The sequence below is a fragment of the Eretmochelys imbricata genome, chromosome 4 (assembly GCF_965152235.1).
Source record: "Eretmochelys imbricata isolate rEreImb1 chromosome 4, rEreImb1.hap1, whole genome shotgun sequence".
Lineage (NCBI taxonomy): Eukaryota > Metazoa > Chordata > Testudines > Cheloniidae > Eretmochelys > Eretmochelys imbricata.
The window spans coordinates 82,580,499-82,608,415 of NC_135575.1; the positions used below are offsets into that span (position 1 = coordinate 82,580,499).

The following is a 27,917-nucleotide window of genomic DNA, read 5'->3' on the forward strand; positions in this document are numbered from 1 at the left end:
ATCCCATTCTGAGGTGACATGTATCCAGTCAGTATATTGGGGGGGGGGGGTAGTTGAAATCCCCCATTATTATTGGGTTTTCTCTTTTTTGTAGCCTTTCTATCTTTCTGAGCATTTCACTGTCACAGTTGCCATCCTGGTCATGTGGTTGGTAGTCTATTCCTACTGCTACACTCATTATTCAAGCATGGAATTTCTATCCATAGAGATTCTGTGATACAGTTTGAGTCATTTAAGATTTTTACTATATTTGACTCTATACTTACTTTCATATATAGTGCCACTCCCCCACCAGCATGATCTACTCTGTCATTCCTATAAATTTTGCACCCTGGTATTACCATGGCCTATTGATTATCATTGTTCTAACAAGTTTCTATGGTGCCTATTATATCAGTATCCTCATTTAATACCAGACACTCAAGTTCACGCATCATAGTATTTAGCCTTCTAGCATTTGAATACAACCACTTATAAAATGTGTCAATATTTAGTTGTATGCCTTCATGTGATGTAATTGAATGGGACTCCTTTTCATTTGACTGTTTCTCCTTAGTTTCTACCTGTACTTTATCAACGTCTATCCTCTTCTGTTTGCTAGGATATAGAGAAACCCCTTTATTAAATCCTCCCCAAAGGATGTCTCTGTTCAAACCATGTGCTACTCCATACCTGTCAGCTTTCCCGTATCCTTTACTTTAAAAACTCCTCTATGACCATTTCAATTCCATATTCCAGTATTACACTTCTCAGTTGCTTATGTGGTTTCCTGGTAAGTAAATATTTTACACAAATGGTTGAAAAAGTTAAATACATTAAGAACTTTATACTCCTCTTTTTGCTCTTTAAATGTGTACGTTTTTGCTTATGTACTTCAACACTGTTATCTTTCATACTTTTGAAATATGAACCCTTTCTAAAGGCTATATTTGCTGAATTTACAGTCTTCTATCAGCTATCCCAATCCGGATCCACTGGAAACTCAAACTGGAGTGCTTGACTTCTATGGACAGAGATCATGGCGTCAGGGAATACTAAGTAAATACATTTTCTGTTTTTAATTCCTGCAGAGGTCAGGCAAAGGGATTGAGGTCCTGATCCTGTAATTAGCTCTGGATTGGCAGACTCTCTGCACCTGTGTACAGTCAACTGATTTCAGTGAGACTGAGTAGTGCAGTGATCTGCCCTGCAGAACCAATTACAGGACGAGGTCCTTCATTTGTCCTTTTAACTTGGCAGTGTAAATCTGAAGTGTAATTCAGAAAGGTGTACATCTAGAATCTTATTTCTGTAAGTTTTCTCCTTTGTAGATGACTATATACCTTGTACCTAACTAGAGAGGTGTTTAAACTAGTTACTGATGTAATACAAAATAAATAGTACACAAAATAGTGATACCAGTTCTACATTTTATTCCTCTGGTTGTGATTATGCATATGTGTTGATGTTTTTTTGTTTTGTTAATATTGTCTTTTCTAAAACTGTGGCAAGTATGATGGGCCTAGCTAGAAGTGAGACTGTGAAGTCCCCATAATGTCCCCAAAAATTCTCTTGGACTAAAAGTAAGAATCAAGAAGAAGTTAGACAAGAGAGTAAGAACCAAAAACTAGGGGCAGAGAGAGAGACACAAGAGACAGAGGGGCCACAGTATCATAAAGAGGCCTTAATGTAAATGAGAATCAGGCTTGCAAACTCATCCCATTGTAAATAGTACCTGACTGTGGCAGACAAGAACTGCCAGCAACACCTTCTGAGTTATCAAAATAGATTTAGAGGGAAAAGCTGAATCACTAGATATGAAGTTGGAAAGGCTATATGTTCTATTTTCACCAGCAGCTGCGCATTGAGTTTATGCACTTTGCCTTGGAAATGCTCATACTGTCTAATCCAACGTTTTTCTCTCATTGATCACCTGGATGCACCTTTAGGCATAGCAACTTTTGATGTCCTTAAAACATTCTCCTTCTGGTGTTACCAGTCATAATACAGTGGTGCCATTTTGAGAATATAATTGGTTGGTTAACTGTGTGATTTAAAATGTTGAGTCTTGAATCAAAATTATAAATATCAGTGGAGTTTAAAAGTGAATAAAACTTTGTTTCCTACTAAGATGTGCATTCAGGGTTCTGTCTTATAAATGCATTTTAAAAAAAACGGAGCAGCATTCCTTTAAGTGTTGATGTTGCCAACTATTGGTAGAGAAACACAACTGTGAAGTCATTACTTAGAAGCTAGCAAATAGTTTGTCTCATACTAAACTCTTACAAATATATTCTATTCTATCAAATGATCTGGGCATCTTTGAAAACATCTAAGTTCCCTTTTAAATTATTAATAATGTGCTGGTTTGAAAGAATGTTTGTTCCAAAATTATTTTTATAGAACAGAGAATACAGCAGAGTTCTCCAAACATAAACATTCTTTCTCCTAAGAGATGACAATGTGAAGAATCTAAATATGCCTGAGTTTGAACTTGCTTTACTTACACTTATCTTGTTGTTGTGAAAAAACAGTAATTCCCTTTGGAACTGGACAAAATTCCAATTCAATGGACTTTTCATTATCATTTGCAGGCTTTGATCTTTCTGATCCAGAAAAAGAAAAGGTGGGAATTCTAGCCCTGCAACTAAAAGAGAAAATTGTTCCTCACTCTGTAAGTTTATCTTAGAAATAATTTCTATATTTTTCTAACACTATTTTGAAGTATAAATATTGCTATATCACTACTGCTAATTTATCTGTTAGGAGCTAATAATCACTTTGCTGAGTAATGCTGTAGCACAGTTCAAGAAATACAAATGTCCAAGGATGAAGAGTCACTTAAGTAAGTATCAATTACCTAACAAATCTTTTTGAAAATCTTTGCAACAATATTTTAAGTATTGGATTGTAGACATATGACTTTGTTCTTTTCAGTGGTTCAGATGGGTGAAGAATATTATTATGCTAAAGATTACACCAAAGCTCTGAAGTAAGTATTATTTGAATGATTCCTTAGTGCATTATTTTTCTCATCTGGAACATAGATCTTATCAATTGTGAGATGGTGTTGGAAATTAATTTCAGACTTCTGTTACCTTGATGTGAGTGAATTTGAGATTGCTGATTCCCGCTTACTGACCCACTGCATGGTCCACTTCAGAAATTACAGAGAAAGAGACAATCTCAGCCAATCGTCCACAAATAAACGATTACTCAGTGGGACAACTAAGAGACACCTACAATTTGGAATATACTGTCTGATAGTTGCACAGAGAATTTAATTACTCGTACTCCTCTCAGATGTTTAGCATTCAAGACATAAGAAAAAAAAATAGTTTAAATCTAAAGCTTAAAAGAAAATTTTGAGAATGTTTTGTCTATACTTACTTAAATAATTAGGGAAGGTAGTTATTTCTATTTAATAGGGCTGTCAAGCTATTAAAAAAATTAATCGTGATTAATCACACTATTTAAACAATAATAGAATTCTATTTTATTTAAATATTTTTGGATGTTTTCTATGTTTTTCAAATTGATTTCAATTACAACACAGAATAAAAAGTGTGCAGTGCTCACTTTATATTTTTTATTACAAATATTTGCACTGTAAAAAAACAAAATAAATAGTATTCTTCAATTCACTTAATACAAGTATTTGTAGTGCAATCTCTTTATCAACTTACAAATGTAGAATTATGTACGAAAAAAACTACATTCAAAAATAAAAATAATCTAAAACTTTAGAGTCCACTCAGTCCTATTTCAGCCAATCGCTCAGACAAACAAACTAGTTTGATTACTATTTGCAGGAGATAATGCTGCCCTCTTTTTGTTTACAATGTCACCTGAAAGTGAGAACAGGTGTTCGCATGGCACTGTTGTAGCCGGCGTCGCAAGATATTTAAGGGCCGGATGCGCTAAAGATTCATATGTCCCTTCATACTACAACCACCATTCCAGAGAACATGCATCCATGCTGATGGCAGGTTCTCCTTGATAACGATCTAAAGCAGAGCCGACCGATGCATGATCATTTTCATCATCTGAGTCAAATCCCACCAGCAGAAGGTTGGTTTTCTTTTTTGGTGGTTTGGGTTCCATAGTTTCTGCGTCAGTGTTGCCCTTTTAAGGCTTCTGAAAGTATGCTCCGCACCTCGTCCTTCTCAGAATTTGGAAGGCACTTCAGATTCTTAAATCTCGGGTCGAGTGCTGTATTTATCCTCAGAAATCTCACATTGGTACCTTCTGTACATTTTATCAGATCTGCTGTGAAAGCATTCTTAAAAAGAACATGTGCTGGGTCATCATCTGAGACTCCTATAACATGAAAGTGCTATGTGAACCCATGTTCTCACTTTCAGGTGACGTTGTAAATAAGAAGCAGGCAGCAATATCTCCCGTAAATGTAAACAAACTTGTTTGGCTTAGCGATAGGCTGAACAAGAAGTAGGACTGAGTGGATTTGTAGGCTCTAAAGTTTTACATTGTTTTGTTTTTTGAGTGCAGTTATGTAAGTTAAACTTTCACAATAAAGAGATTGCACTACAGACCTTGTATGAGGTGAATTGAAAAATACTGTTTCTTATGTTTTACAGTGCAAATATTTGTAAAAAAATAATATAAAGTGAGTACTGTACACTTTGTATTCTGTATTGTAATAGAAATCAATATATTTGAAAATGTAGAAAAACATCCAAAATATTTAATACATTTCAATTGGTATTCTGTTGTTTAACAGTGCGATTAATTCGCGATTAATTTTTTTGAGTTAATCATGTGAGTTAACTGCGATTTAATTGACAGCCCTACTATTTAATATTAAAAGATAAAAAATGCTGTTTTTTATGTATTAAAAATAACAAACCCTCTTAAGGCAAAGTTTAAGGTTACGCAGGTAACCATTTAAAATCCAGGAAAAACGAAAGCTGTTGGAAGTTTAGGAGTTCCAGGTGTGCTAAAGTTAAATATATAACTTTAATCTTGCGTGAAATCAGTGTTGTGCATTCAGCTTCTTAATTTTGTGTTTCTAAGTGGGAGGGGTTAATGCCTGTGCTACTTAACGTTAAGTATTTTAATACTCCCAGTTAAAGTTGTCAATACAACAGAATGTGATCTTCCAAGGGAGTATGGGTTGGGTAGGAGTGAGCTTGTCCTGTCTTTACTGCTGCTGCTTGGCTGGAAACAATTTTCTGGAAGATCTTGTCTACACAAGAAAGTTTTTACAAGTTATACTGATATAATTAATTTCTTTCCAGCTGTTGTTTTTAATTCTGTACTTAATGTTAAGGGAGGCAATTTGAGAACTTTTACTGTTGATTTGATTTCCTTCCTGATAACTGAGATTGGAGAATCTCTTGTTCAAAGTGTTTTGTTCATTTTAGCAAGACGTACATATTTCTCTATTGATTTATGTTTGTGCAGTAAGTGCCAATTAAAAAACCGAAACAATGTTACCTGCAAGTATTACATTTACCATAACGTTTACTATTTTGTGTCTATGCAAAGGTAAATACAGTGAAATAAACATCCTTTTTTTAAAATGGTGCTCGCTGTCCAATGGATATGTTGCATCTATTTTACAGAAGGTTCTTGATCAGCTATAATAAAAAGAAAAGGGGGGGGAATAAAGCTTTGTCTGAGTCTCTCTATTGGTAAATCTGTAATTGATTACGCTTTTTGGGGGGAGTTTCAGGGGGGAGGGGAAGATAGGTTTGAGTTGGCTTCAGTATTGCTCACAATATAAGAGGATATCAAGTACATAACCCATAACTTTACTGAATTGTACACTTGTCCCACTTTTTTCCTCTTCCAGGCTGTTAGATTATGTCATGTGTGAATACCGTAGTGAAGGATGGTGGACTCTCCTTACTTCCATATTGACCACAGCTCTCAAATGTTCTTACCTTATGGCACAATTAAAAGATTACATTACTTATTCTCTAGAGCTGTTGGGTAGAGGTATCCTTTAAAGAAATGTATCTCATGCCTACTAGTTATTATAGTATTTGAGTCTTCAACCTTATCACAAATCATTGTGCCAGTCATATACCTTACATTAGGTCAAATGCATGCCAGTGTAAGGGGTGCAATTCCATCGACTTTGGAGTTGAAACATCTTATGCCAGAGCTGAATTTGGTTCCTTATCTCTAACATAGAAACTTTAACATCTTGCTCTTCAGTTTAATGCGCTGTAAAGTTTGGGAGTGACTGGGGGTTGGAGAAGATGTAATTGCATATAACATTTTTAAGATGAGGCCAAAAACTCCATAAGTAGAATAGTGTATAGAATACAATATCAGAAAGATGTTAAACAGTTGGAAAAAAACATAATAAAACATAACCATAGAGAGAGGCTTATTCTCTTTGTGATAGCCTAGCTAAGACCACTTACCTGGCTTACTCTGACCGCACAAAAACAAGACAGCACAACCTCCTCCAGGAGGGGTAAGTGAGAACTTTAATATTTAAATAAAGAGTATCGGTAACAAAGTATATACATGTCACTTTTTAACTCCTAGCCAACTACTACATGGTGGCTACACTGGAATAATCCGAACTCTGTTGTGTAGTTTTAGTCTCTTGGATCATTTTTGTTTTTGTTTTGTCTCCAGTTTTTCTGCTTCATATTAACTTGATCTCATTAACTGTTCCCTATCTTTTCCTCTACTTCAAGGGACAATGTCCTTCTGCTGTGAATACACTTGTTTTCTATCTCTTTCAGCTGCCATTTTCAGTCTTATCAGAGCCTGTTGCTTCCACTACTCCAAACCATTCTGTTTGTACTTATAAGCAGAAACTACATGAGACCATTGGCAATGCTTGGAGAACAAATTGCTCCCTTCATAGAATATTACGTTATTCTCTTTGGAATTTTTCCTTCTTGTAAGCTCTAAAATACTTCACGTAGCCAGAATTTGGAGACCATTTATTTTGTCACAATTGAGTGTCTTCCTATTGGCTGAGGTGAGAATAAGAGTGAAGAGTTAAAATGGATAGAAAGTATTAAGTAATGGAATTTGTATTTGGAAATACCAAAGTTCTCATGGAAAGTGTTGCATGAAAGTTGTAGATTTCTGAGGATTAATGCTTTAGGTGTCTTAGTTCAGGGACTAACTTTCTTTTAATACTGATGAAAGATTGGGATTCTACTGGTTTTGTAGTTTAGTTTGCTTTCCTTAATTTTGTTCATTAGCATCCACTTTAAAAGAGGACCAGAAGTCTCGGATAGAAAAGAACCTGATTAAAGTTCTTATGGTAAGCAAGTAGAATTTAGCTTGCTTGAAATGTGCTCAAAAGATTTTTCATTATCTGATTAATTCTTTATTTTATAATCTTCTGTCTGGGTATAGAATGAGAGCCCAGATCCTGAACCTGATTGTGATGCTTCTGCTGTGAAAACGTCACAGAAGCTGTGGACTGACCGCGTTTCCCTAGCAGGCAGCAATATTTTTACAATAGAAGTTCAAGATTTTGTACCATTTGGTAAGTAACAAAGCTTCTAAAACATGGTTATGTCCCAATAAATTATACTTTGGTGTTGTAAATTGCACTCATTTGCTGTAGACACCACTGAGGAGGAATAAATATGCAAAACATGTTCTAACTGCCAGCATTTAGAGCTTGTGGCAACAAATCCATTGATTCTTTATCTACATCACTGGGGTGGGAGGATGGTGAGAAAATCCAAATGATATTTTTTCCCTTTCTCCTTCTCCCAGAAGTGATGTGGATAAATGTAATTGGGACAAAAACAGTTTGGGAGCCCTGTCTGAGGAAGAATCCTCTGAGCTGCAACTGGCCCATTGAAAGCCTAACATACAGTGGAAGAGAGAGAGTTCTGCTGAGAGGGGATGCTGTACCTCTGAAACAGAACTCCCCAGGGACGGGAACAAGGATATGTACTAGCTCAAACCCCACAAATACAGGGGAATGTGGGGGAGGCATTAGCAGCTGCATAATTGCAGTGAAAGTGTGCTGTGTTCTGCTGAACTTCTGTCCCCTTGTGTCTCACAAAGCCCTGTGTAGGTCCCCAGTATTACATAGCTTCATGTAGGAGGGCAGTATTTTAACCTTGGTATATTTATGAATAGATGGGACTAAAAGATTGTTCTGTGTAGATGTGTCATGTACAGGGTGTACCCAGGAAGTAGGAGTTTATGGTGGAGTTCAGTTTTCCAGCTTCACAGTCTTATCAACTTAACAAAGATCTTTTTGTTTTAAATTCTAGTGCAATGCAAAGCAAAGTTTCTTGCTCCAAGTTTTCATGTTGATGTTCCTGTTGAGTTCGATATTTACTTGAAAGCTGATTGTCCTCATCCAATCAGGTTTTCTAAACTATGTGTCGGCTTCAATAACCAGGTAACTATGTTTCATATGTGGTGATCATCTGTTAGGGGAAAGTTAATGTCTCGTAATGGGTCTTAGTATAACCTTGCAGCTTCATTATACTTTTTCCAATTTACTGAAAAAGGACCACTTTTACCTTTTATTTTTCTGTTAGTGTCCTCTTCTCTGTCACTCTTCTACTGAGGACTATACTGATTTAATAAAAACATCCGTGATTTAGTAGAGACAACAATACATCTTTTTCTCTCCTTGGTACTTGTAAAACAACACTTTTGAAATTAAACACATTTAAAATAATCTAGAATTACAAATAAGACTTTCTCTATGTTACATTAACTAGGATAATTGCACTTTAATTACTGCAAAGTAAAATTATTCACTACTATTGAGATTACTTGTTAGAGGAAACTTTTTATCCTAAATAAACTTTTATCTATCAGTTGCCTAAACACATTAGGTTTATGATCCATAACACTAATTGTTCACTAGTATGACAAGCAGAGAGCTCTAACAGGATTTCAACTTTAGTCCACAAAAAGAAAAGGAGTACTTGTGGCACCTTAGAGACTAACAAATTTATTTGAGCATAAGCTTTCGTGATCTACAGTTCACTTCATCGGATGCATTCCTTCATGAAGTTTGATAGATTTCCACTCCGTACAGCTAAATTCAGTGCCTTGCATAATGACAGGTTTCAGAGTAGCAGCCGTGTTAGTCTGTATCCGCAAAAAGAAAAGGTGTACTTATGGCACCTTAGAGACTATCACATTTAGTTACAGCTCATTTCATCGGATGCTTATGCTCAAATAAATTTTTTAGTCTCTAAGGTGCCACAAGTACTCCTTTCTTTTTGCGGATACAGACTAACACGGCTGCTACTCTGAAACTTTAGTCCAGTAACACAGATTGTCAACATTTATTATATAGATAACTTAATTTTTCTCACTTGCTATAGGAATACAATCAGTACTGTGTAGTAGAAGAAGCATATCAGAAAAGTGATATTCTGGAATATTCATCCCAGGGACCAGTGTGCCTAGTCCCTGGTAAAACAAGAAAATTCACTTTCAGATTTGTTGCAAAAAGTGAAGATGTGGGAAAGAAGATTGAGGTTAGTTATCTAGAGTCACAGGTTTGGCTCTTAAAGCTCAAAATTGCACGGGTGACTGCAATTCTTTACTAGTCGTAATGTCACAGTATTGTGTATATTTAAATGTAATTTGTTTTGTAAATAGCATTACAAGTTTGAGAGTAAGATTGCATTGCTTGCTTTTGGTATTTAACAATTGAAGTATTTTTTTATAAAACTGTTTCTACAAAGCAAATCACAAAAACTTAGATTTCTTGGCACCCACTTCAAAAAACTGATTAGAAAAAGAGACAGGAGGGAGTGAAAAATGCCAAGAGCTTCATACTGAAGGATAGTGTGTGTGCGTACAGAAATATATATCTGCACATATGCATCCCCATACTGCCACAGTTGCTTAGGTGAAACTGCCTGGACTGCAGAGCCAGTGTGTTGAGATTTTAATTTCCTGTGCTGCAAGCAGTTTTAGGGATATGTTATGTGTGTGTGTGCACTTGCGTGTGTGTGTTCTGCAAAATGACTGGAGGATGGTGGGGGAAAAAACTTTATCTGAATAAACATGTTTCAGATCACCTCTGTGGATTTAATCCTGGGCACCGATACTGGCAGATGTGTGATTCTGAATTGGCGTGGAGGAGGAGGAGATGCTGCTTCATCTCAAGAAGCATTGCAGGCAGCTCGCTCCTTCAAACGGCAACCTAAACTTCCAGATAATGAGGTTCATTGGGACGGCCTGACTATTCAGGCAAACACTATGTAAGTAATAGTTTAAAATGCATAATGGTGCATATCAAAAATATCTCCCATATGTACTGGATCTTTGTAAAATAAATAAAAACTAAAATGTAAATTTTTGAACAAAAATAAGTAGCTCTTAAGGATTTATTTTCTGACATACCTACTGCCCGCCCCCCCCCCAGTCAGTAATCTTCATTGTTATTATTTATTTATTTTATTTTTAAAGAACAGAGCTAGAGCTTACAGAAGAGGTTGATCTCAGTATCTCATTTGTCATGGCTCAAAGATAGACCAAACAGGCTTTAGTACCCTTCTACTCATCCTGTCCCATTTTTTTTTCCAGGTAAAACAAACAAGTAAGAGTTATTTACAGCAGTATATAAATACACAGAGTCCTGAAAATGCTATACAAGGAAATAATTTTTAGTTTATTTACTAAGTTTAATACTAACGGGACATTTTCGGAAGAATTAAATTTTCACTTTCACAACATTTGCTGTTTAATGCGGGATTCTGCATCTCTGGTTACACAAATGTGAGCTCCCAACTCTTAGTGGGCCCCCAGTCATTTTTAATAGGATCTGTGCCAGGGTTCTGTGCCACTGATTTTCAGGCATTTCAGATATCCTGTTTCACTAGTCTACCTTCTCTGGAGTTCTCACTTGAGCAACAGGCAACTTTAACCCTAATTAAAATGGACTAAAAATTGAGCCATCCAAGAAATGTGGAGTAACTAACCTTTTCTTTTTTTTTTCTTTTTTTTTTCTTTTTTTTTCTTTTTTTTTTCTTTTTTTTGATTAAAGGATCATTTCTAGAGTGCCAAATATTTCTGTTCAACTCCAGCATGAACCTCCTGCCCTGACTAATGAAATGTATTGTTTGATTGTGACAGTCCAGTCACATGAGAAGACAGTTGCCAAAGATGTGAAGCTCACAGCAGGTTTAAAACCAGGTATTTATTTCTGTCATGGTAGCATCTTAAGGGTCCTATTGTCCTAGTTATTGTACAAAGAGTTAACACAGCTACAGAGAGCACACAATCTAAATCTAGGATTTACACAAATCATGATAGGTCAATTAACAGCTAAATAGGATGGGGGTTAAGAGGTGGACAGGACTATAGTGGATGTGTATGAAGAAATGTGTGGTAACAAAGGTCTCATTTGCAGGTGGTTGCCAGCTTAACCAATATTAGACAGTAATGTTTTGTAGGCATCAACAAAAAAGTCCAGGTTTTAAGGAGGGATTTAAAAGAATTTTCTAGTGATCTAACAATACTGTCAAGTTACTTTTGACAGCAAACAGATGGTAGATTTTTTCCAGCTGAGCTGCAGCAAGTTCTAATGACAGAATTACATTTAAATCTAATGTATTTTTCTGCTGGACAACATGGGACCAGTCTTATCCTATTTGAAATTATGGGAGCAGGATTGTGGCCGCAGGATTGTGGCCGGTGTTCCTCATGGGGTAACAGTTATATTCCAGGTAGCTTCACATAGTTACATGCTGTTAGTTTGGATTTTGAATTCTTGATGTTATACCTATTGATGACAGTAGTGGTTGAGAAATACACTTTGCTTTGTACGGATAACTGCTAAAATGCATTTGTCTATATATTATAATACAAGCTCATGCAGAATCTAATCCAAAGACCATAGGAGTGCGAGCCTTCCCACTGATCAGCTTCACTGTGGTTTTTCGATCAGATTCATAATGGGGTGTCTGATAACATATCAATGTTTCACCCCCTCCCCACTCGAGTCTCAAAATTTGAGACACAAGGTCATTATGGGTTTGCTGATTACTTAAAAATAACTATCAAAATTTAATACTTCTGTTATAGGAAAGACTTTTCCATGTGACAAGGCATCCATGATATGTGACAGGATGTGACTTCTAAGATTTTTTCATAAGTCTTTGTAAACCCAGTCAACCCATAACTGAACAAAATTCCCACGCATTTTTTACAAATTTGGTCTTACATATGTTCAGTGTTTTAAAATATGGAAGACTTGTTCTTTTAAAATTATTGTGTTGCAAAATAAAGGATATCTTGTTCACAATTTGACTATGACTATGACGATGACTATGAATTGTACATTTCCCACCAACCCTGTTTACCCATTGGCATAGGTTGCTGAAAGGCCATCAGTCTGTGTACTACAAAAAAAAAAAAATTTCTTCTATGATGCATTCATGTTGTAGTTTTGTGTCTGATTGTTGCTCATTTGGTTGAGATATATGTCTGGTAGCATTGGTGATTGTTTTCTTTGATGCATACTTTAATATTCATAAATAGTGCCTGCTTGCCACAGTGATAAACAACATATAAATTAACAGAATAACTTTGTGGGTATAAAAACAGAATGTTTGTATCCTAGGGCAAGATGCCAATCTGACTCAGAAAACTCATGTGACCCTTAATGGAACAGAAATCTGTGATGATTCTTATCCTGCATTGCTTCCTGATATCCCTGTAGGAGATTTACAGCCAGGAGAAAAGGTGAATCTAATTGCTACCCCCACTCAAATTAAGAAAATGTTTAATAGCTAACTGAAAATGAGCATTAGCTAGTAAGAAGACTTTTTCATACAGATGTCAGAAGGACCAGAATTTTTAGTTTCAGATGTGATGATGCCTAGTATCTGGGCTTCTATCTAATGCAGCAGTCGTTTTATTCAAGGGATGAGCCTTTGACTTCCTCCTTACATTTTAGTTCTATGGGCTAGTTCAATGGAGTGGGTTTGAGGGTGAAGAGATCTAATTAATATAATCCAATGAGGCTGATCTGAACTGTGAATCCTTTAACACAAACTTAATTTTGACAGACAGAAATTTTTTTTATTAATGTTATCTCAACTGCGTATTTAAGTACCTGAGCATGCTGAAGAGTCTCACAGAATTGTTAAGGTTGTTGGCAGAGAGTGGACATTAGAGGGATTTCATATTGTAATATAAAGCTAAAGAGAAGGAACGGGATAAAGGAAATGTTCAATTTTCATTCTGCACTTTGAAAGAGGAGAATGAATTCAGGATGCGCTAGTTCTTCTGGTTTTGGGTTGACTTTGATTGCAAATATAGAGTCACTCTATATTCTGTAAATGCACACTGCAAGCGCTGTAGACTGTACTGATAATTTGTTAGTAGCCTGAGTGCTAAATCTCATAAGGATGCAGAGTTGAGTGACACGTACTGATTTTTTGGTGGTAGTAGGAAGAGAGAAGGATTGGGCTCATGAAACGGAGAGCAGCTGATGTCTGCTACTGAGAGTAATTGTCTTCCTACATCTTCTTCACACAGCAATACATTAAAACTCATGTGGTTTGAACTAGGGCTGTCAAGCGATTAAAAAAATTAATTGCGATTAATCGCACTGTTAATAATAGAATACCATTTATTTAAGTATTTTTGGATGTTTTCTACATTTTCAAATATATTGATTTAAGTTACACTACAGAATACAAAGTGTACAGTGCTCACTTTTTATTTATTTTTGATTGCAAGTATTTGCACTTTAAAAAGAAAAAAGAAATTGTATTTTTCAATTCACCTAATACAAGTACTGTAGTGCAGTCTCTTTATCATGAAAGTTGAACTTACAAATGTAGAATTATGGGCAAAAAACCAACTGCATTTAGAAATAAAACAATGTAAAATTTTAAGCCTGCAAGTCCACTCAGTCCTACTTTTTGTTCATCCAATCGCTCAGACAAACAAGTTTGTTTACATTTGCAGGAGATAAGGCTGCCCACTTCTTGTTTACTGTGTCATCTGAAAGTGAGAACAGGCATTCTCTTGGCACTGTTGTAGTTGGCGTTGCAACATATTTACGTGCCTGATGCGCTAAAGATTCATATGTCCCTTCATGCTTCACCACCATTTCGGGGACACGCTTCCATACTAATGACGGATTCTGCTCGATAACAATCCGAAGTAGTGCGGACCGATGCATGTTCATTTTCATCATCTGCCACCAGAGGAAGGTTGATTTTCTTTTTTGGTGGTTCGGGTTCTGTGGTTTCTGCATTGGAGTGTTGCTCTTTTAAGACTTCTTAAAGCATGCTCCACACCTCATCCCTCTCAGATTTTGGAAGGCACTTCAGATTCTTAAACCTTGGGTCGAGTGCTGTGGCTATTTTTAGAAATCTTACATTGGTACCTTCTTTGTGTTTTGTCAAATCTGCAGTGAAAATGTTTTTAAAACGAACATGTGCTGGGTCATCAGCTGAGACTGCTAGAACATAAAATATATGGCAGAATGCGAGTAAAACAGAGCAGGGGACATACAATTGTCCCCTGAGGAGAATTATTTTTTTAACAAGTGTTATCAGCATGGAAGCATGTCCTCTGGAATGGTGGCCAAAGCATGAAGAAGCATACGAATGTTTAGCATATCTGACACGTAAATACCTTGCAATGCCGCTACAAAAGTGCCATACAAATGCCTGTTCTCACTTTCTGGTGACATTGTAAATAAGAAGAGGGAAGCATTATTTCCATGTAAACAAACTTTTTTGTCTTAGTGACTGGCTGAACAAGAAGTAGGACTGAGTGAACTTTGCTTTGTTTTTGAGGGCAATTATGTAACCAAAAAAAACACTACATTTGTAAGTTGCACTTTCAGGACAAAGAGGTTGCACTACAGTACTTGTATGAGGTGAATTGAAAAATACTATTTCTTTTGTTTATCATTTTTACAGTGCAAATATTTGTAATCAAAAATAATGTATGCTTTGATTTCAATTATAACACAGAATATAGTATATATGAAAATGTAGAAAAACATCCCAAATATTTAATAAATTTCATTTGGTATTCTATTGCTTAAGAGTAAGATTAAAACTGCGATTAGTAACAATTCACTTTTTTTAATGGCGATTAATTTTTTTGTTAATCGCATGAGTTATCTGTGATTAATCGACAGCCCCAGTTTGAACTAATAGCTAGTAAATCATAGGCTTGTTATGGCAAATGATGCTGAGTAATGGCTCCAGCCTACTACTGTAAATAGCAGGAGAACATGAGTAGTGGAATGGCCAGAGCAGTGCTACTCCTGTATTGGTGTCACACTTTATGCTGCCAGTAGCCAGTGCTGAAGACAAGCAATTGTTGTCCATTGTGGTTCCCCTAGTCTGTGTTAGCTGAGGTACGCGAAATGAATGAAAGGGCAGCTCTGGACCTGCTGGTTGCATTTTGAGTACTATTTAACTAATTTCATCTTTATGTTTCACAGCTGGAAAAAGCAGTATACATTCGTTGTGGAACAGTTGGTACCAGGATGTTTCTGGTCTATGTTTCCTATTTAATCAGTGCTACGGTTGAGGAAAAAGAGATAATCTGCAAGTGCCACAGGGTATGATCTATTGAGTTCAGCACTTTGGAATGACTCTTCATTTCATGTTAGTTAATATATGAAATGATTAAGGGATTCGGATTACTTGTGTGTGATTTTAAGAGCAAGCCTAATTTCAATGGTACCCTTTGTAGAATAGTACTAAATGGATTAATTAGATAATGTTGCCAAACATATTTAAAATGTATTCACTTTCATACTCCTAAAATGTATCCAAAATAAGGTGGAAATGCAGCACACAGGGCTGTCATATGAGATTGTGTAAAAGAGAAACCCATAATTTAGCTTCTGCCCTAGGAGAAATGCTTAGCCCAGGGGTGATATGGTTGCTTTCTGAGTAAAGAGAAGGATACACCATGTTGCCTTGACAGATAATTCCCAATAGAAAGCCAGGAGTCTACGTGGGCCATCTTGTGGAAATGTTGCTTTTTTGACATTGAAAAAGGAGAGGCTTAAGGGGCAGGATTGGAGGGATAAAGAAGGATAAATGGGCACAAGAAGCAATATTTTTGAGGTGATCCAACTTCTGGCAAGTGTAGAGGAATATAAAATCATGTGTTATTCCTTAAACTTAATGTTGTACCAGCAGAGTTGTATATCTGGAATAGCACCAGTACATGGAACTATCACTGAACCTTAGAGGGACACTGTCGAACTGAAATTTTTTTAACCCAGGGAAAAGCGAAAAGTAGCTTCTTATTCCATAGTCACCTGCCAATTTGTTTTCAAATACCATTTTCCTACTTCTGAAAAGTTTTTTTCCTCCCATGTTGATGTCTTAAGTACTCAGAGTAAAACTGTACAAATAAAATAAATTAGTTTCTCTCATCTCTTAGATGTTCCTTGTAACAGATTGCGATAATTACTGTGGGAGAGGGAGGAATGTTTGGACCAAAGTGCGGTGTTTTGCTTTTGTTTAAGTTGACAGTAACCCTTAGTGTTTAAATTTATTGTAGGGAATTTTATTGAGAATAGGTGTGGTATCAACATTTTATTTTACACTTTATTTAATTCCGTTTCAAACATGACCTATTTAATGAATTAATAATCAGCATAATTTTTTCTTATAACTGTATAGCTTATAAGGGAATAAAATGCCCAGGCATTGAATGAGCATCTTCACAAGTATATCCAAGAAAGGAAAAGCATTGACTTCTGCAGTCCCCAATAGCCATAGTTGATTTGTCTGCCCATCGTTTAGGGGAGAGCCAAAGCAGATGTTGTCCTGGAGAGGGCTGGGGCAGGTGGTGATGAATGCAGTTCCCTGTAATATTAACTTCTTACCTGTAATCTGACGTCAATATCTAGATTTGAAATTTAATACAATCTTTTCCCCCTCCATGCAGGATGAAACTGTAACTATAGAAACTGTATTTCCCTTTGATGTTGCTGTTAAATTTGTTTCTTCAAAGGTATGTGTTTTAGAAAATTGATCAACGTATCTTAGAATCATAAAAATCTGAGTAAACCAAATTTGACCACTAAAATAGTGACACATTCTTTCTCTTCTCTTGGTAGTTTGAACATTTAGACAGAGTCTTTGCAGACATTCCCTTTTTACTGATGACAGACATTCTGAGTGCTTCACCTTGGGCTCTCACTATTATAAATAGCCAGCTACAACTTTCGGCTTCCATGGTACCAGTAGACCAACTGGAATCTTTTGTGGAGAATGGTGAGAATTTAGATTATTCTTTCTTCTTAAATAAGATTTTTTGAGGAGGATGGAGTGGGAATTGGGAAGAAATACATTTTAATACCTTACTGACAAATTCATTTGGAGTTTCTCTAAGTTATTTGAAGTAATGTTAGCACTTTGAGCTGAACTCACAAAGGGGAAAAAAATTAAAGTTTAAAGGTGAAACTCTGTATCCTATTCAGCTGTTCCTGGTTATTTTTGGTATGGAGAAGCATGGAAAAATCTGATTTAGATAGTGGCAGATCTGAATTAGAGGCATTAGACAGTTTTTGGCTTTCATGTACTACATATGTCTCTATAGAATGAAATGTAAACAAGTCCATACGTAAGATTACACACATGAATGAAATAGTGTGTGAATCTATTCAGACTCGCCTAGGAAGAATATGCAAGAAGTTTCTCCATCCTGTATTGAATACTGCCTTATTAGAATATCTTGTAGTTAAACAATAATGTTTGCCATCCTTCTGAGGCAGAAAGATAAATTGAGGACTGTGCAGTAGAGCATTCAAAAATGTTGACTGCAGTTTTTGGTTGAAAAACGTTGATTTAATGGAATCGATGTTGAAACTTTCAACGGAAACCCGGCTGGCACAGGCCAGCCCACCTGCCAACTGGTTTCCCCAGCTCCCCTCACAGCCCACTTGGCTGGCTGCTGGAGAGCAGTGGCTTCCATGGTTCACAGCTCAGCCAGGACTCCCTGTCTGGCTCCCAAGGTAATTAAGGAAGCTACCTTCCCTGGAAGCCTGGCAGCCCTGGCTCCTGTGGCTTTTTATTTTATTTTTAAATTATATACTTTTAAGTAGTTGCTGTTTTTTAGTACCCTGAATGCATGTCTTACTTTGAACAAGAAAATACAATAAGCGCTCTAAATAGCAGCAGTTAATAATTTTAAAAATAAAACTGAACTAATTTAAAAAAAAAAAAGTTTAAAAATAAGATAAAATATGAAAAAGCCCTTTTTAAAATTTTGGTTAGAAACTTCCAAAACAAACCAGTTTGTGTCCCGTCCCACCCCGCCCCCCCTCAAAAAAAACAAACAAAAAACAATTTACCTTCTGCAGCAAATGTCAAAATTTCTACTTTAGGTTCTGAAACTGAACAAAAATATTTCAAATTTTTTGCATTTACAGCAGAAAGGGATTCCTGAGTCTTAATCAGCTGTACTGTGCAGTTTACTCTTTTGAATGTGACTTTGAGATTCTGTATGCTCTGTGTAGATATTAGAGATTCCATGGTTCGGTTCAGAAGGTTCTCTATCATCCATCAAATCATCATATTTCTGTGGCCCTGTCACAGAGCAGGGCTTCTCCCCAGCTTCCAAGCACATACTGCCCAGTCTCCTTTTAAGAAGGTTTCTTTTCTTAAAACAGACAAAAGAGTCTTTTAACTCACTCCTTTGCCTCGGACTTCAGGGTCACTCATGCCAGAGACCTCTGGTGCTCTTGGCAGCTTCTCAATCTTAGGCCATGTCTATTACTACAAACTTACATTGACACAAGTTACGTCGGCATAAAGCTGCTGCAGTTAGTGCGTTGCTTGTGTGTATGTATGGTTGGCTCATTGTGTCAGCAGTGCGTGTACTCACCAGGTGTTCTTGTATTAATGCACAGTGTAGTGCATCATGGATAGGTATCCCAGTATGCAACCTGCGACCGTCTAGCATATGGTCTTTTGGGAAGTATTCTCAATGCATGGTGGGGCTGAAAGGAGTTGCACTGGGGTGACTGGGAGCGTGAGGTCAAATTTCCAGTTTGCTATTGTATCCATCCCCCTAATGTCATCTGTATCCCATAATTTTCATGCCTTTTTTCAAAATCCCACAAATCCGTGGGGCCCTCCTCGCTCTCTATCTCCAACAGAAGCATGGAGCTTGCACAGCTCTGCACTATTGTCCTGAGCATTGAAACACGGGGCATGTGATCCTGCAGTATTTTCAGAGCTGCAAGAAGAACTGAATAAGTGGGGAACATAATAATTTCTTGTAGGACAGATTGCTGTAGGACATAGCAAGAACCAACTCAAGGTTGTTGGTGGCATTCACAGAGAAGCTGCGGATGATGAAACGCCACTTCTGGGCCTCGGAAACCAGCACTGACTAGTGGGATTGTGTTGTCATTCAGGCTTGGGATGACGAGCAATGGCTGCAGAACTTTTCAGATGCACAAGGCAACATTCCTGGATCTGTGGGCTGAGCTTGCCCCAGCCCTCCAGTGCAGGGACCGAAAATAAGAGCTGTGCTGACAGTGGATAAGCGAGTGGTGATTGCAGTGTGGAAACTTGAAACACCAGATTGATTCCAAACTGACCACTAACAGTCTGGAGTTGGGAAATCCACCGTGGGAGCCACTGTCATGCAAGTGTGCAGGGCCAGTAATTGCCTCCTGCTGCACAGGACTGTGATTCTCAGCAATGTAAAGGACATAGTGGAGAGATTTGCAGCAGTGGGGTTCACGAACTGCGGTGGAGCAATAGATGGCATTCGTATCCCTATTTTGGCACAAAATTACCTTGCAACAGAGTACATCAATATAAAGGGATACTTTTCTATGGTTATGCAAGCATTGGTAGATCACCAGGGACGCTTGACCAATGTCCGTGTGGGCTGGCCAGGGAAGGTGCATAAGGCTTACATCTTTAAGAACACAGGACTGTTCAGAAAGCTGCAAGGAGGAACTGTTTCTCAACTGGCCAATTACTGTTGGGAATGTTGAAATGCCAGGATCACTATTGGCATTTCAACATTCCCAACAGTAATCTGCAGTCTACCTGTTGCTTGCCGGGCTTATAAAGCCATACACCAGCCACCTTGACAGCACCAAGGGAACAGTTCAGCTACCAGCTCAGCAGGTGCAGTATGACTGCTGAATGTTCTTTTGGTCGATTGACGGGATGCTGGCATTGTTTATGCACAAGATTGGACTTCAGTGAGAAAAATATCCCAATGGTAATAGCTGCCTGCTCTGTCCTGCGTAATATTTGTGAAGCCAAGGGGGAAACCTTTCCACTGGGTTGGAGGCCTCTGTGATTCTTGGGCAGTAGAGTTCACAATGGCAACAAAACAGTCAGTCTGGGGCATGGTGGGAAAGCTGCTGGAGGACTGTTAGGGTCGACATAGGTACAGGAACTCCTCCGCTTAACGTTGTAGTTTGTTTCGCTTAAAATCACATTTTTCAGGATCAGTGTTAAGCAAATCCAATTTCCCCATAAGAATTAATGTAAATGGGCGGGGTTAGGTTCCAGGGAAATTTTTTTCACCAGACCAAAAACTATATAATATATATTTTCTCTCTCTCTAAGTTTTAAACAATTTAATACTGTACACAGCAACAATGATTGTGAAGCTTGGTTGAGTTGGTGGAGTCAGAAGGTGGAAGAGGGTGGGATATTTCCCAGGGAATGCCTTACTGCTAAATGATGAACTAGCAATTGGCTGAGCCCTCCAGGGTTAACACATTGTTAATGTAGCCTCACACTCTACAAGGCAGCGCGAATGGAGGGAGGGGAGACAGCATGGCAGATGGAGACACACCCTGTGTGTGTGTGTGTGCATGTGTGAGAGAGAGAGCAAGAGATGCGCATTGCTCCTTTAAGTACGCCGACACTACACTCTAAGTACATTGCCTTTAAAAAGATCAGGAAGTTGAAATAGCAGCTGCGGCCAGCTCTCTCCGCCCTGAGCCCTCTTGTCTCTCCTGCTTCTATATGGCGAAGGGGTAAGCGGGGGGGCAGGAGCAGGAGGGAGGGGGACACCCTGACATTAGTCCCCCTCTTCCCCCCCCTTCCCCTGCACAGCAAGCAGGAGGTTCACGGGAGCAACTCCAAGGCAGAGGGCAGGAGCACCACATGGCAGTGGGGGGAGGGACAGCTGAACTTCTGGCAGTTGGTAGCCTGCTGGACAGCTGCTGCACAGGGAACTTAGGGGAGCGGGGAACTGATAACGGGACTGCTGGTCCACCCTGGTTCCAAGCCCCCACCAGCTAGCTGCAACGGGCTGCTCTTCCTGCAAGCCGTGGACAAAGCAGGTGGCTGCCAAACAACGTTATAAGGGAGCATTGCACAACTTTAAACGAGCATGTTCCCTGATTGATCAGCAACAAAACAACGTTAACCAGGACGACTTTAAGTGAGGAGTTACTGTACTGCAGTGTCTGTGTGCCGTGTTGACCTCTGTATATTAAACTTGGCACAATGCTGCTCGGGGAAGTGGTGTTACTATGTCAGCATAAGAGGCCACTTACGTCAGTGGGAGACCCATTTAAGTGTAGACACATGCACAAGGCACCTTGCCTCACCCTAACTTTGTAGCGTAGACCAGGCTTTAGTTAGCTCTGCTCCCTTTCTGGAGCTTCCCAGAGCACCTGGCCTCTTGCACCAGGGACCCACCTCCGGAGTTACCTCCACTCCACTGTGGCTTCCCTTCTCCAGGCACAACCTGTCTCGGTCACTCTTCCTCCCCATCTCATTTCCTGCCTTTATAGGTCTAGGTGTAGCCCAGCCTCTTTTAATTGGCTGGATTGGGCTCACTTGCTCTACACGGGCACTGGGCCTAGCTCTACTCACAGGGACCGCATACCATGTTGCAGGCCCCAATTCTGTGCTGTCTGAGCACCTTATTATCTCTAATGTTTTCATGTACAGTTTGTGAATTAGTTGGGGGTCCCTCAGATTGTATATATTGCATATATACAACACCTTGATTCCTAAAATTTATATATAAAATCTGTATGTATTACTAATTTTAGTTTTTCAGATCTGGATGGTTTCTGTGCTAATTTTCAGTGTCTTTTACTTTAAAATTAAACAGAATATTGCTGATAGTTGTTTTGCAGACAGGCGAGAGTGCTAGTGAATGCTTTTGCCTTCGGTGTCCACCAGTTACTAATGGTCAAAGTGGAGTGGCTACCGGACGTTATGTAATCTCCTGGAAAAGGTAGGGATTCCTTGTCTGGTTATTTTTAAAGCAGTTCATGACTTTTCGTAGGGTGGGAGTGGTAGGGAGGATATATTTTGCTTTTTCTTCTTTCCTTACTGATCCTCACAGTGGCATCATCTTGGGTGAAAGCGGTAAGAGCCATTTTTAAAAATGCGTACTGCTGAAATTGCATCTAAATGGTGATATTTAAATTTGTATTAAGTTTTCAATTGTGTGATCTCCTACACTAGTTCTTCAGTTTTCTAAAGCCAATGAGTACTTCACATGTGGGGAGGGGAGGAAGAAAGACAAGTTAAAGAACACTTCAGCTTTATAAAAAGTAATGTTTTAAATGGTCAAATGGAAAAAATAAATGACCCTAATATTTTTCCCACCTCAGTCAATATGTGGGTTTTGTTTTTAGAGCAGATATTGTAAGGTACATCTGTCTTCTCTAGATTTTAACATCTTTTTACAAGATTATTGTAATAAAAACATTCAGCTAACACTTTTCACCTTTTTGAACTGTTGGGATTGCTGTAACTATTGCTTGTTAGTTTGCTGCTTGATCCCAGTATTCTGTTGGCTTAGTGACTTAATGTCAAGAATATAAGTGGAGTCTACATGTGTTGTTTCCTTTGATAGGAGTTCAGCTGTGGAAAGTGTACCTGTGGTTTGTACTGTGATCACTCTACCACATGTGATTGTAGAGAGCATCCCACTCCATGTTAATGCAGGTAATATTAACATGCATGAAATATTTAACCCTGGGCTGCATGCATGGAGTGTTCACTCAAGGCCGTGAAACCCCATAAGTACGTCTCAGAGCAGAATTTGGTACATAGGCACACGTTTGTCCTTTATTGCCACAGACTTGGGATGACCATATTTCTCCTGTAAGAACAGGGCTGGAAGGGAAAGCCCTGCCCATGCAGTACCTGCCCTTTCTCTAGTTATTCTAATCCATACTTGTACTCCTTCTTCGCCCCCTCAATTAGTGCAAATTAGTGATATTGTGATGCATAGAACTAGTCTTGTAACAGTAATTTCTGATATCTTTCATTGCTTTCTAATGTTAGAGCTGATTCTGTTGTATTTGAAAACTTATAAAATTTTTAATGATTTGTTCCTGAAACATTTGATCAGATGTACTATAGATAATTGCCACTTTTTGCAGACCTTTCTACTTTTATTGAGTCAGATTTGGTTTTTGTATGTGAAACCAAGACGTTTATTTACATATCAGATTATGTAACCTTTATATTCATTCCCTTTGTCTCCAAAGATCTGCCATCATTTGGTCGAGTCAGAGAATCCTTGCCTGTCAGATATCACTTGCAAAACAAGACCAGTTTAGTCCAGGATGTGGAAATATCAGTGGAGCCAAGCGATGCCTTCATGTTTTCAGGTCTTAAACAGGTACAAATTGTTCTCTTTGTCACTACTGCATGATGATACTTTTCACACCACTGTTAAACTATTCTAATAGACTTCAACATACTCTTTAGATTAGTGATTTTCAACCTTTTTTTCATTTGTGAACCCCTAAAAAAATTTCTAATGGAAGTGTGTATCCCTCCGGAAATCTTAGACATAGTCTTTGGAGCCCAAGTTTTGGAAACCACTCTTCTATGGTAACAACAACCTTTTGCAGACCCCTTAGATATAGTCTGCAGAGCTCCCACAGTCCGCCAACCACAGGTTGAAAACCACTGCTTTAGATTATATGAATTGTATTTAAAAATTAAATGTTTTTAAGGTAACTTTACTGTAAAACCAGAAAATAAATATTAAAAACAAATTAATTGTAACTGTATTCAGAACAAATCTGTCTCCCAGCTCCGTTAAATTTCTGTCTACCAAAACAAGGCTTGTGAAATTTACATCAAGTGACTTAGAAAGAAACACAGTACACTATGTAACAAATATGGGCAACCCTAAGTGAATGGTAGACTTTCAACTGTTACCTGTTGATAGCCTATTAGCTTACTATCAATTCTGCTATAGATCAAATTGCCCTAGAGTTATTTAGTAAATACTCATCCTTAAGACCTGGTGAACTGAAGAATGAGCAATACATCTGGAGGAACATGCACGTCCAAAGCTTTTTTTTAATCTTAGGAGGACTGAAAATAAGTCATCTTAGGAGTGTCTAGTTCTGCCTTTCTGGATAGGTTAAGAACATTCATATTGATCATATGATACCGTGTGTGCAGTTGGGTAGAAAAGAAAGTTGTAATATTTTGAATAATGTGTTTTTTAGTCAAACCGATTAAAGTGAATATTTGAAAGAATTATTTTTAACTTTGGAGTGTGCAAATGTTTAATATATGTAAACAGCTTTCTTTCCTGGAATTATTTATGATTTTAGATACGATTGCGAATCCTTCCTGGCACACAGCAGGAAATGTTATATAACTTCTACCCTCTCATGGCTGGATATCAGCAGTTACCATCTCTTAATATCTTGCTGCGGATCCCAAACTTCACTAATCAGTTGCTCAGACGATTCATACCAACGCACATTTTTGTAAAGGTACGGTTCTAATGGAGGCTTTTGGCCCCTTTATAATGAATGAATTCTTTCAGAACTTACTTGGGATTTATTTTGCTTTTGAGAACTGCAACCCCAGCTCTACGCTTAGCCGATTAACTGAATGGACAGTTAACTAGAGAGCAGGCTTGTCTTGCTTTAAGATGCACAGACACAATGCTGTGTGTACATGGAGACCGTGGACTTCCCTGGAGCTCTGTGTGGGTGCAGCAATCTGCTCAGGCACGACACAGTGCTGGACTGGGCTCTATATGAGCAACAGGCCCTTTGCTCTTAAAACCATCCAGAATTACTGTTATCTTCCTGGTCACAGGAGGTTATCCATTTTGCAGAACATTTGGATAATATCTTGTGACTAGAAGGGTAATAGTCATGCAGTTTAAAGCTTCAATTAAAATTCTGTCTGCATTTGAGTATTGGTGGAGCTGCATTTGGTTAGAATATTTCCAAGTTTTCATTTATTATCTGCCACCCATCTTATATTTATATTACTCAAGTGAGAATTGATTGCAAAGAGTGGGTGCCCATCATGTGATGGGTTTTGTGGGGTTCCAGAATATTTCTGAACCTAAGTTACTATTAGAGATAGAAGATCTAAGCGCACATGAAATTTATGGTGATAGATTTTTTTCTACAATGTTGCAGCTACTCAGATATTATGAATACCTTGGGATGAAACGCAATTTTCAATCATATCATGCCAAACAGGTTTTATGCAATCTTTCTGGCCCTTTCCCACTTATTTTAAAACTTTTTACCCAAAACAATGCTAGCTAGCTAGCCTTGTGTCTTTCCTTTACAGGATCTTGTGTTAACCTTTCCTATTGGAGCATAAGCAGGGGGTGAGAGGCCTGAAGTGTTCCTTTGTGTCTTTGAGAAAGGCTTGTTCGAACATCTATAATCCTCTCTCTGTTCCCTGAAAACAAGCTTTGCATTCCTCCAATTTTACTGCAGCTAAGAGGGCTGGGTGGAATTTATTATTTATACACACTGTCAGTCAATGTGTCTCCTAGATCAGTCATCAAGACTTGCTGTTAGGTCAACACAAAGGTCTGCTCCCTCCAGGGAAAGGAGTTCTGAGCATTTACAAGAGAACCTCCCTAGGCTTTTAATTCCTTTCTTCTCTTCTTCTGGGTCATCCGAATCCCGGTGTTCGTTCTTGTGTGCTCTTGTGCACAGCTATGCTTTTCCTCTTAAAATACTCCTTTTCCCCAGGGACCCTGCTTCAAACTTATCCTAGAACCTTCTGGGGCTGTTCCTGTTTCATGCATGTATTTACCATCAGCATCATTATCAACATAACTTTTGTATTGCAGCAGTATCCAGAGAGTCCAGTCAGGGTCAGGCCCTATGCTAGGTGCTATAAGACATATATAAAGATACGGAGTACTAGTGGCACCTTAGAGACTAACCAATTTATTTGAGCATAAGCTTTCGTGAGCTACAGCTCACTTCATCGGATGCCCTGAAAGCTTATAGAGGCAGCTGGGAGAGTTAGAAGACTTGAATGTAGATAACGTCACAATATTTTTTGCTGCCACTAGAAATACTTTGAAGTTAGGAAAGATACAGCACTGATTATACATTGTATCATCCTGTTCATTTATGATGATGTTGCTAGATGAATTTCATAACCATATATAATCTTTATACTGACTCTTCTTTTTCTTTAAAGCCACAAGGTCGCCAAGCTGATGATACTTCTATCGCAGCTGCATAACTGCAGACATGGACTTATGCACTAGAAGGAAATGGGATGTTGCACAGAATGTATAAAATTTTGCTCTTTGAACCATACCTTTGATCAAACTTTACAAATTAAACTTTTATTTTTAAATTACAATTATGACCGCTATTAGCAGAACTAATGTTTAAACACTTAGTTTTTCATAAAATTTCACTAATGAATAAATATACGGAATAAGTTGGTGCTCTGTTTAACGTCAACATTCTTTCTCTTGAAGTTAATTTCATGAATGTTAAATGCTTTTAAGAAGTAGTATTATATGGAATGTCTTGAGAATGAAAATGAAGAAAACCAAGTTCACTTGCCCAAAAAAGAGAAGTGCCACTTTCTTCATTAAGGTGCAATGGCTGTGCTTTTTGTTATCAGGATTTACAGCATTGAAAGTCATCGTATCTGATAAACTTATTTTTTTGCCATTTATATTCAGAGGCTAGAACAGTGTGCAGCAGCCTGGACTCTCAGATCTATAAATGACTTACTTACTACAGATGGAACTGTTGGCATTGAGTGGCTTCCTAATGCTTAAGCAGAGTCATTAATTTAAAAGGCTCTCTTTTTACCAGGAGAACTGTACTTCAAAATGTTTCACTCAGCAGTGACTAGTCAGTAAAATATGGAGTCTTTGTGAGCAGCTTCATTAATTACAGTTGTACTATCCAACATTAACCTGAAATGGCTTGAATTGTTAAAAATGCATTGCTTCCAGGTTAAAGAAACGTTTTGACAGTATTCTGCTGTGTCAGTTTAGAGGTACATCCTTGTGCAGCTTCACAAGCTGGTATTTAAAATATTCACAGTAAATCATGTAAATAAAAATTATGTTGTGAAATCTTCCGTTGTTTAACTTTCTAAATAGTTAAATTAAAGAAGTGAATTTTGATCTCCTGGAAATTATCGTATTTATTGTCCAAGTGAAGTTATATTAAACGACTTATTGTAACTGAATATTTGTGAAACTGAGCTGAATGTGTTCATTTCCCAGTTATATTGATTTGTATGTAATGGATAACTGTCTAGTGTGGTCCAGTGGCTTAGTGGATAAGATTCTGGACTTGATTCTCTGTTATGTCTGCCTTCAGTATCCTTTAGGACAGAGATTCCCAAACTTCTCTTATTGCATACCTCCTTCCAGATCTACCAGCTGCCCACATATCCCTACCCTTTTCATCACTGATATTGTGTGTTCTTCTTAACACTACCTGTCTCTAGCCATCTGTCCATATTTCACCGTTATGTACAGATATAGTTATTGTGTGACCTATACAACCGGAAAAAAAACAACCCCTAAAAGAGTTCTGAGTTCGATTAGGCTTGACTGTTGCTGAGCAAATGAACCCGCACTGTACAATGATTGGAGGTGAGGGCTCTGTACGTCAGTGCTCTGTGTTTCAGTGTTCTCATTGCTATGTCTTGAAGTAAATTAACTACCATATTTTAGATAACGAGTTCCCACACAGTGGTAAAGCTCGTCTGAGTAGACTATTATGAAAATGC

General features: G+C 37.9%; 1 protein-coding gene across 4 annotated transcripts in view; it reads left to right on the forward strand.

Annotated features, from left to right (window-relative positions):
* TRAPPC11 (trafficking protein particle complex subunit 11) overlaps window positions 1-27,303 on the forward strand; it is a 41,694-nt gene extending 14,391 nt beyond the window's left edge. For 2 of the 4 annotated variants that reach the window (XM_077815516.1, XM_077815517.1), the window contains 20 exons: window positions 945-1,038; window positions 2,574-2,653; window positions 2,746-2,824; window positions 2,917-2,971; window positions 5,795-5,940; window positions 7,176-7,237; window positions 7,333-7,465; window positions 8,211-8,341; window positions 9,285-9,440; window positions 9,985-10,172; window positions 10,958-11,106; window positions 12,536-12,657; window positions 15,389-15,508; window positions 16,855-16,920; window positions 17,027-17,183; window positions 22,029-22,140; window positions 22,768-22,859; window positions 23,408-23,541; window positions 24,494-24,658; window positions 26,352-27,303. In XM_077815516.1, the coding sequence (XP_077671642.1) occupies window positions 945-1,038; window positions 2,574-2,653; window positions 2,746-2,824; window positions 2,917-2,971; window positions 5,795-5,940; window positions 7,176-7,237; window positions 7,333-7,465; window positions 8,211-8,341; window positions 9,285-9,440; window positions 9,985-10,172; window positions 10,958-11,106; window positions 12,536-12,657; window positions 15,389-15,508; window positions 16,855-16,920; window positions 17,027-17,183; window positions 22,029-22,140; window positions 22,768-22,859; window positions 23,408-23,541; window positions 24,494-24,658; window positions 26,352-26,396 (2,286 nt within the window). In that variant the 3' untranslated portion in view covers window positions 26,397-27,303. Of the gene's footprint in view, window positions 1-944; window positions 1,039-2,573; window positions 2,654-2,745; window positions 2,825-2,916; window positions 2,972-5,794; window positions 5,941-7,175; window positions 7,238-7,332; window positions 7,466-8,210; window positions 8,342-9,284; window positions 9,441-9,984; window positions 10,173-10,957; window positions 11,107-12,535; window positions 12,658-15,388; window positions 15,509-16,854; window positions 16,921-17,026; window positions 17,184-22,014; window positions 22,142-22,767; window positions 22,860-23,407; window positions 23,542-24,493; window positions 24,659-26,351 lie in introns of those variants that run through there. The other 2 variants (XR_013345957.1, XM_077815518.1) reach the window with 2 other exon arrangements.
* The last annotated feature ends 614 nt before the right edge of the window (window positions 27,304-27,917 follow it).